Below are 12,906 nucleotides of genomic sequence, written 5' to 3'. Positions count from 1 at the left end.
AGACCTAGGTTTCCAGTCATAATTCCATTCCATTGTTAAATCTTTCCTCTGTCATGTTTGTGTGGTTGTTCTTTAGTATTGCTAGCAATAGTGGATCATATTACGCTGACGTATTACATGTTGTGCAATAATTAAGGGCATGTAGCCTATATGAATCTTTATGGAACGCAGACCATACCTAGCAGTATAAAACCTGGAGTCTGGCGCATGGTTCACGACTACTGGACCGTTGTCATCTGTAATTAGTGACAAGTATTAGGGTAGATTTATAGGACTCCTTGTTCAACCCCTATTGTACACTTTTCTCATGGGTTGAAAAATGAAATGTCAACTTTCAGGATCAATCAAACCACTATTTTTTTATTCACCAATGCAGTCCGTGTGTAAAGGCTTTCCAAACCTTTTTTTTTATTCATAAATGATTTCCAAACCCTAAAAAAAACAATACACAGGATCAGAGTATTTTTAAATTGGTGCTGAAAGGAGACGAATATGCGTATATTTAAATGGGGTTATTTCATTGATCTCTAATATTCTGAAAATTCTCTCCATATATTACAGTGAGTCTGTTGAGAAAATTTGAATTAAAGGTACTTTACACCAAATTTAAAGGGATGGCTTTAGATAAATCATCTGAAAACACTATTGAATGAGAACTCCACCGCAAAATCTGTTGGTGTAACGGTTTTCTGTATGTGAAGGAGAGTCAGACCAAAATGCGGCGTGGCTATTGCGATCCATGTTTAATGAAACAAAGTAAACATGAATCAAATACAAAAACAATAAACGTAACACGAAAACCGAAACAGCCTAATACTGGTGCAAAGTAACACAGAGACAGTAACAAGGACAATCACCCACAAAACCCAACACCAACAGGCTACCTAAATATGGTTCCCAATCAGAGACAATGACGAACACCTGCCTCTGATTGAGAACCATATCAGGCCAAACATAGAACTAGACAAACTAGACATGTAACATAGAATGCCCACTCAGCTCACACCCTGACCAACCAAAACATAGAAACATACAAAGCAAACTATGGTCAGGGTGTGACAGTTGGTCAGGGTTTTCAGTGATTAAATTGCATTTATCCAGAATGCGCAAGGGAACCACACCTGCAAAGTGCTTTACACACCTGCTCTGTATTTGGTATGTCATAGGGCTGGTACGGTGACAACTAAAAAAAACTTTTTCCAGTATACAACAGTTTTATTTTGAAAGTATGTGTGTCACATGCCTATGTGTTCCTCTGAGTGGATGTGCATGCGTCTGTTTGTAAAGGGGAAAGGGGGATACCTAGTAGGTTGTACAACTGAATACCTTCAACTGAAATGTGTCTTCCGCTTTTAACCCAGCCCCTCTGAATCAGAGAGGTGCAGGGGGGCTGCCTAAATCAACATCCACGTCTTCGGCGTCCGGGGAACTGGGTTAACTACCTTTCTCATGGGCAGAACGACTTCTTTTTACATTGTCAGCTTGGGGATTCGTTTCAGCAACCGCTCGGTTACTGGCCCAACGCTCTAACCACATGTTGAGTGGATATACAGTGCCTTGCGAAAGTATTCGGCCCCCTTGAACTTTGCGACCTTTTGCCACATTTCAGGCTTCAAACATAAAGATATAAAACTGTATTTTTTTGTGAAGAATCAACAAGTGGGACACAATCATGAAGTGGAACGACATTTATTGGATATTTCAAACTTTTTTAACAAATCAAAAACTGAAAAATTGGGCGTGCAAAATTATTCAGCCCCTTTACTTTCAGTGCAGCAAACTCTCTCCAGAAGTTCAGTGAGGATCTCTGAATGATCCAATGTTTACCTAAATGACTAATGATGAGAAATACAATCCACCTGTGTGTAATCAAGTCTCCGTATAAATGCACCTGCACTGTGATAGTCTCAGCACTGTATATGTATGTTTGGCAACACCAAAGGGGGTATACACATGCACTCATAACACCATTATGAAATCATTCAAAACACTTTCATGAATGTTGCAGTATCAATACGTTTTTTTTTCTTCCGGGATCTCTTCTCTTCCTCTCTTCCCTCTTTACTCTCCTCCCTCCTTTTTAGACGTCAGCCAGAACAGCCATTCTGCCGCTCCACCAACTGCTGCTCTAACACCTTCCACAGCCTCTGTAGCCTCTCCTGAAAGCCCTGCAGCACCTAGATGAAGACCACACACATCGCTGTTCCACATACGAGACACAAATATCCTTCCATTACAAATTAAAATGATAAATGACTCCCCACACACCTTCTGCAGCTGCTGTAGTCGTTCCTGAAAGCTCTCTCTCCTCGACTCCTCCCTCCCCTTCAGACACTCCAACAACTGCTGCTCTAACACCTCCCACAGCCTCTGTAGACTCTCCTGAAAGCCCTGCAGCACCTAGAGGAAGACCACACACATTGCTGTCCCACATACGATACAAACATACTTACTGTTGTGAAAGATCATGGCTCTTATCCCAATTACCTTCTGGCCACGTCCCGTCCCGTCCCAGCAACTCACCACACCTGATCAAGCATTTACCTTACCTACCAAAAGTACCTTGTCCTTTCATGTATGCAATAAAGTGACCACTACTGCTTGCACTTTGAATACTGCCCCATAGTGGTAGCTTACCTACAAGAACCAGCCTTAGCCTATATAGTCCATGGCGCTAGAGGACAAACATTAATTTGACTTACATGACCAATTTATCAATGATAAATGAATCTGACAAACCTCCTGCAGCAGCTGCTGTAGCTGCTCCTGTATCTTTTCCTTCCTCATTTTCAGGTATCCATGTCCTTGAAGCCAGCCATGCTGCTGTTCCCCCAACTGCTGCTCCAACACTTCCCGCGGCTGCTGTAGCCGTTGCAGAGAGCCCTGCAGCACCTAGAGAAGACCACACACGTCACTATCCCATATATGAAAAACAAACTTGCTTACATTACACTGCCACTCACACACCTGCCGTAGCTGCTGTAGTAGCTGCTGCTGCTCCTGAGAACCCTGCTCCTGCGGCCAACCATCCCATGGCTCCACTAATCGCAGCTCCAGCACCTCCCACCGCCGCTGTAGCTGCTCCGGAAAGCCCTGCAGCACCTAGGTTGACCACATACACATCTGTCACTGTCCCACATAAAAATAAATCCAAACAGCAATGATAAAATATATAGTCATATGATTTAGTAATTTATGACATCAAACACCAACATTGGCTATCTTTATTTCATCGAAGGATTGTAGGATTCTTCGTATTTACCTGCCGTCTGTAGAGCAGCAACAAGACCCCCTGCTGCTACCCCACCTCCATTTACCACGGCCGCTGCAGACATCATGCTTGCTGCATATGATCCAGCAGCAATCCCACCAGCAGTGAATCCGACCGCTCCTAGGACAACTGGTGCCATTGCCACTGCCGCAACTATGAAGGCCCAGCAGAAACACTTGAGCAAGCAACCAGAAACATACCTGGCCTCATGTTATAGGTTGACAATAGTACCACTGTCATGTGAATGTTTGGCCTAAACAACAAAACAAAGTAGCAATACTGTACATCTATACAAATTATTTGAAGCTGGTAATTGATCATTTGAATTCATGCTGACTAAATAAATAATCTTACCTGCTCCCACTGTTGCTGTTGCTGCTGCAGCAATTGTACCTGTTCCTGAATGGTAAAGAAAATATTGCTTATTTTACAATAACTTCCTTTTATGGCAACTCAACTTGTAATTCACCCAATCCATCAGAGAAACATTGGTTGTTGATTGTAAACTAGGTACTCACCATTTTGGATTCAAAAGGTTAAAGGGCTTTATGCTGTAATTGTTTGTTTGTCAGGGGACTTTGATCAGTCTGTTACCAGTTTATCTGGAGTATTTATCCTGCCTTATCCCGGTGTCCTGTGTGATTTTAAGTATGCTCCCTCTAACTCTTTTTCTTCTCTCTGAGGACCTGAGCCCTAGGACCATGCCTCAGGACTACCTGCCCTGATGATTCCTTGCTGTCCCCAGTCCACCTGCTGCTTCTCTTTTCTATTGTTCTGCCTGCGGCAATGGAACCCTGACCTGCTCACCGGAAGGGCTACCTTGTCCCAGACCTGCTGTTTTTAACTCTCTCTCTCTACTTCTGAATGATCGGCTATGAAAAGCCAACTGACATTTACTCCTGAGGTGCCGACCTGATTCACCCTCCACAACCACTGTGATTATTATTATTTGCCCCTGCTGGTCATCTATGTACATTTGAACATCTTGGCCATGTACTGTTATAATCTCCACCCGGCACAGCCAGAAGAGGACTGGCTACCCCTCAGAGCCTGGTTCCTCTCTAGGTTTCTTCCTAGGTTCCTGCCTTTCTAGGGAGTTTTTCCTAGCCACCGTGCTTCTAAATTGGCATTGCTTGTTGTTTGGGGTTTTAGGCTGGGTTTCTGTATTGCACTTTGTGACATCGGCTGATGTAAAAAGGGCTTTATAAATCAATTTGATTGAAAAATAAATGTGATTTTAAAAAAGAAAAATGTTCTAGCCCGTCAGTCCACCCTTCATATAGTCCCAAAATATAATTATATACATTGCATACGAAAGCCATCCTAAGCTATCCCAATAAAAATACTATATTTACTTCCTGGGAAAAATCTATGATTATGCTTTTTGATGCATCATCATAGATATGTTGAAGGACTTCTGGTCATGCGGAATACCACTTAAACCTATGAATGTCATGGAGGTGGCTTTGTGACTTTAGTGGGCTTTAGCTCAGTGAGCTAATAGTTTCAAAGAACATGGGTGACCCAAAATGGATACACACAGGATACACATCCTTATATTATAAGAGCAAAGAAGAAAACGACTAAGTCAATCATCAATGATAAATTCTACTCAATAAGTCATATGATCTAAACAGTATAATCACAAACACTACCATTGGCTTCCTTTATTCCATCATGACATTAAAGCTTTCTTTGATTTTACCTATTGCGGCGCTCCCTGCAGTTGCTCCAGCAGCAACCCCAACAGTAGTCAAACCTGCCACTCCCAGGGCTACTGGTGCCCCCAACACTGCTGCAGCTGTGAAGGCCCAGCAGACAAGAGAATGCAACAAGCAAACAACCAAAAACATACATGGCTCCCTGTTATAGGTTTGACAATGGTATCACTATAATGTGAATGACTTAGGCCTAAATGACAAAAGAAAGTAGGAACACAACTGTGAAATTATTTGAAGGTAACACCTAGAAAGGGCTTAACCAATAATGTTCAGAGCATAGACTAGAGATTCCTTTTCTTATTCTGACAATTATTGTGCCATTTATATTGTGTTTCTTTTTTCTGGCAATTATTGTTCCATTTACATTGTTTTAACTTATCAAAAGTATGTTTACAATGGATTTTGACCAGAAAGTGTAGCTTTTTAGCAAAAATCAACAAATATAATACAGATCAATCATATAAGTGGGATCAAATAGAAATACTAAAATAGAAAGACTAAATAGATTCTTACCTGCACCCATTGTTGCTGCTGCTCCTGTAATGATCATCCTTTTTCCTTTATGATATCCTGCTTGTTGAGAAAGATACTGTATGTGTTAGCCAGTAAGTCAACTTGTTATTCACAACAGTAACCTAACCTATTGTAATTTGTTGATAGTGTCACGCCCTGGCCATAGAGAGGCTTTTATTCTCTATTTTGGTTAGGCCAGGGTGTGACTAGTTTCTTTATTTCTATGTTTTCTGTTTCTATGATTTGGCCGGGTATGGTTCTCAATCAGGGATAGCTGTCTATCGTTGTCTCTGATTGGGAATCATACTTAGGCAGCCTGTTTTTCCACCTTAGTTGTGGGTAGTTGACTTTGTTAGTGGCCCGTATAGCCCTAGTAAGCTTCAGTCGTTTTTGGTGTTTCTTGTTTTGTTATAGGGACATTCTCAATAAAGGAAAATGGTCTGGTCATTTCCCTGACGACGTTTGTGACAGAACTACCCACCACAAACGGAACAAGCGGCGTGGCCGAGAGGAGCAGCGTTTTCTGGAGGAATGGACATGGGAGGACATCCTGAATGGGAAAGGGTCCTGGACGTGGGAGGAGATCCTGGCAGGAAAGGATCGCCTGCCGTGGGAGCAGGTGGAAGCAGCGAGGAAGGCAGAGGCAGCGAGTAAAAGGGCCCAGGATTACACAGGGTCATGGCTGGCACGAAACACCGGGAGGCCTCTCCCCCCCCCCCACAATTTTTTGGGGGGGACACACGAGGAGATTGGCTGCGTCAGGTTGGAGACCTGAGCCAACTCCTCGTGCTTACTGTAGGGAGTGTGGTACTGGTCAGGCACCGTGTTATGTGGTGGAGCGCACGGTGTCTCCAGTGCTCGTTCACAGCCCGGTGTGTTACATTCCAGCTCCCCGCAATGGATGGGCTAGAGTGGGCATCTAGCCAGGATGGATGGTGCCGGCTCAGCCCGCCTGGCCTCCAGTACATCTCTTCGGCCCAGTATATCCTGCGCCGGCTCTGTGCGCTGTGTCTCCGGTGCGTCTGCACAGCCCAGTGCGTCCTGTGCCAGTGCCCCGCATTTGCCGAGCGAAGGTGACCATCCAGCCAGGACGGGTTGTGCAGGCTCTCGAGACCTCCAGTGCGCCTCCACCGCCCAGTGTATCCGGTGCCTACTCCAAGAACCAAGCCTCCAGTATGTCTCCCCAGCCTGGTGAGTCCTGTGCCTGCTCGCAAACCAGGCCTCCTGTACGTCTCCTCACTCCAGTGATGATCCATGGCACGAAGCCTCCAGTGATGATCCATGGCACGAAGCCTCCAGTGATGATCCATGGCACGAAGCCTCCAGTGATGATCCATGGCACGAAGCCTCCAGTGATGATCCATGGCACGAAGCCTCCAGTGATGATCCATGGCACGAAGCCTCCAGTGATGATCCATGGCACGAAGCCTCCAGTGATGATCCATGGCACGAAGCCTCCAGTGATGATCCATGGCACGAAGCCTCCAGTGATGATCCATGGCACGAAGCCTCCAGTGATGATCCATGGCACGAAGCTTCCAGTGATGATCCATGGCACGAAGCCTCCAGTGATGATTCATGGCACGAAGCCTCCAGTGATGATCCATGGCACGAAGCCTCCAGTGATGATCCATGGCACGAAGCTTCCATTGATGATCCATGGCACAAAGCCTCCAGTGATGATCCATGGCACGAAGCCTCCAGTGATGATTCATGGCACGAAGCCTCCAGTGATGATCCATGGCACGAAGCCTCCAGTGATGATCCATGGCACGAAGCTTCCAGTGATGATCCATGGCACAAAGCCTCCAGTGATGATTCATGGCACGAAGCCTCCAGTGATGATTCATGGCACGAAGCCTCCAGTGATGATTCATGGCACGAAGCCTCCAGTGATGATTCATGGCACGAAGCCTCCAGTGATGATTCATGGCACAAAGCCTCCAGTGATGATCCATGGCCCAGAGCCTGCAGTGAGGATCCATGGCACGGCACCTCCAGCATAGATGCGCAGTCCGGAGCCTCCAGCGAGGGTCCCCAGTCCGGGGCCTGCAGCGAGGGACCCTAGTCCAGAGGCGCCACCAAAGTGGGGGGGGGCAGAGGTGGAGCGGGGTCTGCGTCCCGCACCGGAGCCGCCACCGAAGTAGATGCTCACCCGGACCCTCCCCTATAGAGTCAGGTTTTGGTTCTCTATTTTGGTTCTCTATTTTAGTTAGGCCAGGGTGTGACTAGGGTGGGCATTCTAGTTTATTTCTTTCTATGTTTTCTGTTTCTATGTTTTAGCCGGGTATGGTTCTCAATCAGGGACAGCTGTCTATCGTTGTCTCTGACTGGGAATCATACTTAGGCAGCCTGTTTTTCCAGCTTAGTTGTGGGTAGTTTACTTTGTTATAGTGGCCCATATAGCCCTAGTAAGCTTCACGGTCGTGTTTTTTTCTTGTTTTTTTTTGGCAACTTTCTTAATAAAAAGAAATGTACGCTCACCACGCTGCACCTTGGTCCGGTCATTTCCCTGACGACGATCGTGACAGATAGTAAACTAGCTACTCACTATTTGGGATTTGAAAGGTTAAAAGGGTGCATTTTACTCATAAACCATCTAATCCAAGGGGGGAAAAGTACGGCTCGCAAAACATGTACATTTTTTCTAGCCCTTTTTTCTCCCCAATTTCGTGGTATACAATTGGAAGTATTGAGATCCACACATCCACATGTGTGGATACATTTCAGGATAGTCAGCAAAACTAGTGCTCTATGTCATTAGACACCATTAGACATGCACCTGTCTGGGGAGTGGACAAGACTGGTTATTTCTTTAACTGTGTTATGGCCTAATATGTACTGTTGCTATGGTTACACCTCTTGGGTTTTTTCCAGATCATGGGTGTCCCTTTCAGAGGAGTTGGCAGGATGACATGTCTGCCTATTTCTGTGCCAATGACTGTTGCTGTGGTCCTACATGCATGCACCGGTCTTAAAGCGACATATTTTTGAACTATAGGTGTGGCTCTACAGTTTCCATGCCCTAATATGAAACCAAACTAAAATGAACAAGGCGATAAGCTAATGGTGGCTAAATGCCAGAGGGGATGAGTCATTAAGAGGAGTTACTATGAGTGTGACTTAAGGAGGAAAAATGTATAAGAAGTATGTACCAAGAGTGAAAGTGACTTGATTTCATGAACCAGCTCGGCTTTTATTATGTTGTAATAAATGTCCATTTGAATAAATGTCCATAGGCTCCGCTATTTGAGAAATATGATTGACTGAATATTTCCATGACAGTAGTTAGTCTTGTCCCATCGCTGCAACTCCCGGATGGACTCTGGAAAAGTGAAGGTGGAGAGCCGTGCGTCCTTCGAAACGCGACCCGCACTGCTTCTTGACACAATGCCCGCTTAACCAGGAGGCCAGCCGCACCAATGCGTCGGAGAAAACACCGTACACCTGGCGACCATGTCAGCGTGCATGCACCCGGCTCGCCACAGGATTGCTAGAGCGCGATGGGACAAGAAAATCTTGGCCTGCCAAACTCTCTCCTAACCCAGATGACGCTGGGACAATTGTGCACCGCCTCATGGGTCTCCCAGTCACGGCCAGCTGTGACACAGCCTGGGATCAAACCCTGGTCTGTAGTGACACCTCAAGAACAGTGATGCAGTGCCTTAGACCGCTGCGCCACTCAGGAAGCCCCCACAAATTGATTTTAACAAACAATTGGTCCCCCCAAAAATGTGGCCCTCCGTTGAATTTCAAAATCCCGATGTGGCCCTCGAGCCAATAAAGTTTGCCCACCCCTCCTCCAGTCCACCCTTCATATATTCCCAAGATATCATTACATTGTGCACTAGAGCCTCACAGCTATCCTAATAGAAACCCTACATTTACTACCTGGAAAATATCCATGACACAAAACACATTATCGTGGATATTTTCCAGGATTGCTAGTCATAGTTAATACTACTGAATACCACCTATGAGTGTCATGGAGTTGGCTTTGTGAGTTTGGTGGGCTTTATCTCAGTGAGATAATACTTGGATGGATACAGACATGTTGCTGTGACCTGGATTCAACACATTATGTTCTGTTTTGGTAAATTCCAAAAGTGTTGTGTACTTAACACTCTCTGGCCAACTATTAAATGTTTTCATAAGTATTTATGAACTTTAAACATTATGGGTGCATGTTGCTATTAGTACAAATGTTGAATATGGTGCTCGCATTTTGATGATCAGAATTGGGAAGTTCTGTTTGACTCACCGTTCTGATAGATTCTTTGTGAATCATCCGGGTCCTGAGGCTCCTGACAGTCCTGAGGCTCCTGACAGTCCCGAGGCTCCTGAGCATTGCTGAAGTAAGCATTGAGGGCATCAATCATTGCTGCATATGTTTCAATCGTTGTCAAAGTATTTAAGATGTGCAGTCCCTCCTTCCCAAGGTAAATGTTTAACAGTGCTATCTTCTCTTCCTCTGGCGAGCCTCTTATGTACAACTCAAAATATTCTATCCAGTCATTCCAAGGCTCCTGCGGCTCACCGGGTACCAGCAGAAATTTGGTTGGTGGAGACTTGTTTAATTCTGGTGCCATCTTCGTTTGCTTTGGGTTTAACCGCTTTGGGTTTCAGTCAAATTCTCAGTCAGGGTTGGTGCAACTTCCGGGTGAAATTTAGATGCAAACTGCAAACAGTGGGAGAAAAGTTACAGCATTTGACTCTCTCATTACACACACATTTCAAAAGGCAGGGCAAAGTGCACTCTATAACTCTATAGAGTTAAAGGAAAGTACTGTATTTGGAACATTATTGTGCCACAATTAAAATGTAAAATGATGACAACAAATCTTGAATGCGAAACACATCTAATAACAAAAGGTCACATGGAACGTTGAAACATAACGCGTCTACTGTAAAAGCAAATCACCACGCATCGAAAAACGAATGCCCACATCGGATCTTGAAACAACATCTATAACAGATGATGTAGTTGAATATTGAAAGCACACCCCTAAATTACAAATGACTAACTTTAATATTGAAAACACTAAGTAAACACAAGTAAGCTCCAAATGATAGGTCTTTTTGCACACACATACATTACCTTAAGTCAGTGGTATTCAAACTTTTTCTGTTTTTTAATTCGTCGTCACCTCTTTTTTGAGAAAGTCATAATAATAATCTGTACTCCACATTCTTTTGCCGACCACCCTACATGCGTGCCATCCGATTGGTCGAGGTAACAGCACACATAGGTTATAATGATGATAGTAATTTTACAAACCTTTGATAATGTTAACCTTCCAGCTACAAGCAGCATCACGCATTCTAACTGGTTTTCCCAGTTTCACTTTCCAGCTTCAGGAACGAGATCTCCGCCCAGTACTCATTTCTGGGAAGTGAGTGTTGGTTTACAGCCAGAGTGACATGTGTGAAACGAGAGATACAACTCTGCACACTGTCCTGGGTGAAATAAGACCCAATGCAGACAGTGGTTAGTGTGTTTTTTTGACTGGAAGGCAATGGGATTGTGTCGCTTTTGGTCAAGAAAAACATGTGTTGTTAATTAATAACGTTGGATATAACTAAGAGATCTGAGAGCCGTACTTGCAAACATAAGCAACAATTTAAAGTTAAACGTCACTCATTGATTCAGGCCACACCCACCAAACGCGTAAAATGTACCTCAAACTGTTCTAAATTTTTCGCGGAAACGTGTCATTCAGTACAAATCCTACGGGAATGTAGCAAACGTTCAAGCGAACTGAACGCACCTCAGGTCCCATAAGATAACATGGCACAAGTTAGCCCTATGTTAACCTCAAAAGGTGGTAGCCTACTAAATATATCTTGACACAACTTCTCCATCAGCCTGTGAAAGAATTTAGACGTTAAATCCACCAACCAACAGCATTTCTTAAAATAGGTCAACCCTGGCCACGAGAGGGACATTTTAAACCTACAAATTGAAGTTGTACTTGTTCCTTTGGTCCCTAACAAAATGTTGCGTGCCAATATTGCACTGATACATCCTTGACAAGTGGCGCTTTCAAGACAACTGGGAACTGAAAAAAATCATGACATCAGTGATCTTCAGGTCGGAAAGTCTAAGCTCTAGAAAGATGCCAGAGTTTCCGACTCTGCCAAGTTGGATGACCTTTCAACAACAACAAAAATCCAAGGGGAGCAAATTTTTCCTGAGTTCCCAGTAGAGTGGTGAGGAGGAGCTCTGTGGACCCTTTCTTTGATTCCACAAGTAATTTAGCCATTCATTTAAAAAAACATTTATTTAACTAGGCAAGTCAGTTAAGAACAAGTTCTTATTCACAATCACGGCATACCTCGGCCAAACCCGAAAAATGCTGGGCCAATTGTGCCCTGCCCTATGAGACTCCCAACCACTCTCGGTTGTGATACATCCTGGAATCTAACCCGGTGACATTGCGCTTTGTAGAGTTGCTATTTTCTCTAGTTTTCATGTGTCAATAACGTGTGACATTCCTGGATTCCTCATTATATGAATGAAGTCCGATTTAATCAACAAATGCAATAGTCCGTTTAAAAAATGTTAAGGGTACAAAAATGTGTACATACCTGTCTGTGTTGCCAAAATCACTACATATCCCATCGAGCCAAGCGGGGATAGGCTGCACGTTGTCACAGTTCCAATGGTGCGTTCTAGACAACTGAGAACTCATAAAAAAATCTAGTCAAATAATGACATCAGTGATCTTTAGGTTAGAAAGTCTAAGCTCTAGTAAAATGCCTGAATTTCCGACTTGGAATTATGAGTTGCAAGTTCCCAGTTGCCTTGAACGCTGGACAAGAACAGTCAGAAATGTCCAGCTAACCCTACGCCAATGACACTGGTAGATCTCAAAACTGAATTTGGATCTGCGTTAAGTAGCAATGATATCCTTCGTCACGGTAGTCTTAGGACAGATATCTTGAACCAGTCATAACTATTCAACAAAACAATAAAACATTAAATCATTTTCAAATTTCTTTCCAGCTAATTTCTTAGTTGCCTGATTGTATAACTAGAAAATGAGTTTTGAAGTTGAAGTTGCAGTATTTATGAAGTTTGGCAATGGACGAAAACTAGCATAGTTAGTTAGCCAGCTATTTTTGCCAATGAAAACCGGGGAAAATAAACTTGGGCCTAGTGACATGCTAGTTCAGTAGACAGATTGTCATTTTTAAGCCCTGAGCTAGTGGCAAACAATTTGAATAAACAATTCAGAGATTGAAATGAATGAATGAGATGATTTATATTTAAAAAGAGCAAATCGATTTAGAATCCCAAGCACCCACCTATTTCAGCCCCCACCTATTTAGCTAAACATTTAAAAAGTAGTACTTTTCTTGTTTTGCATGAATGTTTTTAAAAATTGAACTTGGCAAGTC

General features: G+C 43.8%; 1 protein-coding gene across 4 annotated transcripts; it reads right to left on the bottom strand.

The window, feature by feature from the left end:
* Window positions 1-727: 727 nt before the first annotated feature.
* Window positions 728-12,375, bottom strand: LOC109903988 (interferon alpha-inducible protein 27-like protein 2B). 4 transcript variants are annotated; one of them, XM_031788229.1, is made up of 10 exons: window positions 10,784-10,980; window positions 9,767-10,183; window positions 5,506-5,562; window positions 4,977-5,072; window positions 3,626-3,670; window positions 3,263-3,424; window positions 2,968-3,102; window positions 2,740-2,892; window positions 2,269-2,400; window positions 728-2,177 (listed from the first exon to the last, which is right to left on the bottom strand). In XM_031788229.1, exons 2-10 carry the CDS (start codon window positions 10,092-10,094, stop codon window positions 2,062-2,064), a joined length of 1,224 nt encoding a protein of 407 aa, XP_031644089.1. In that variant the 5' UTR covers window positions 10,095-10,183; window positions 10,784-10,980; the 3' UTR covers window positions 728-2,061. The 4 variants fall into 4 exon arrangements, with proteins under 4 accessions (XP_031644089.1, XP_031644092.1, XP_031644090.1 ...); XM_031788232.1 differs by lacking the exon at window positions 10,784-10,980 and adding an exon at window positions 12,094-12,375 and having other exon boundaries at window positions 1,673-2,177; XM_031788230.1 differs by having other exon boundaries at window positions 1,673-2,177; window positions 10,604-10,893.
* Window positions 12,376-12,906: the final 531 nt, after the last annotated feature.

This window comes from Oncorhynchus kisutch, linkage group LG14, assembly GCF_002021735.2.
Source record: "Oncorhynchus kisutch isolate 150728-3 linkage group LG14, Okis_V2, whole genome shotgun sequence".
Taxonomy (NCBI): domain Eukaryota; kingdom Metazoa; phylum Chordata; class Actinopteri; order Salmoniformes; family Salmonidae; genus Oncorhynchus; species Oncorhynchus kisutch.
This window is presented reverse-complemented; position numbering and strand designations above follow the sequence as displayed.

Bases quoted from the DNA above. Each gene is read 5' to 3' on its own strand.
- LOC109903988 (XM_031788232.1), bottom strand. From the start codon at position 10,094: ATGGCACCAGAATTAAACAAGTCTCCACCAACCAAATTTCTGCTGGTA. The intron at 3,425-3,625 runs GTAAGATTATTT...GGGCCTTCATAG, and splicing joins AACAGCAACAGTGGGAGCAG to TTGCGGCAGTGGCAATGGCA. The intron at 2,178-2,268 runs GTGTGTGGGGAG...GTCTTCATCTAG, and splicing joins GACTACAGCAGCTGCAGAAG to GTGCTGCAGGGCTTTCAGGA.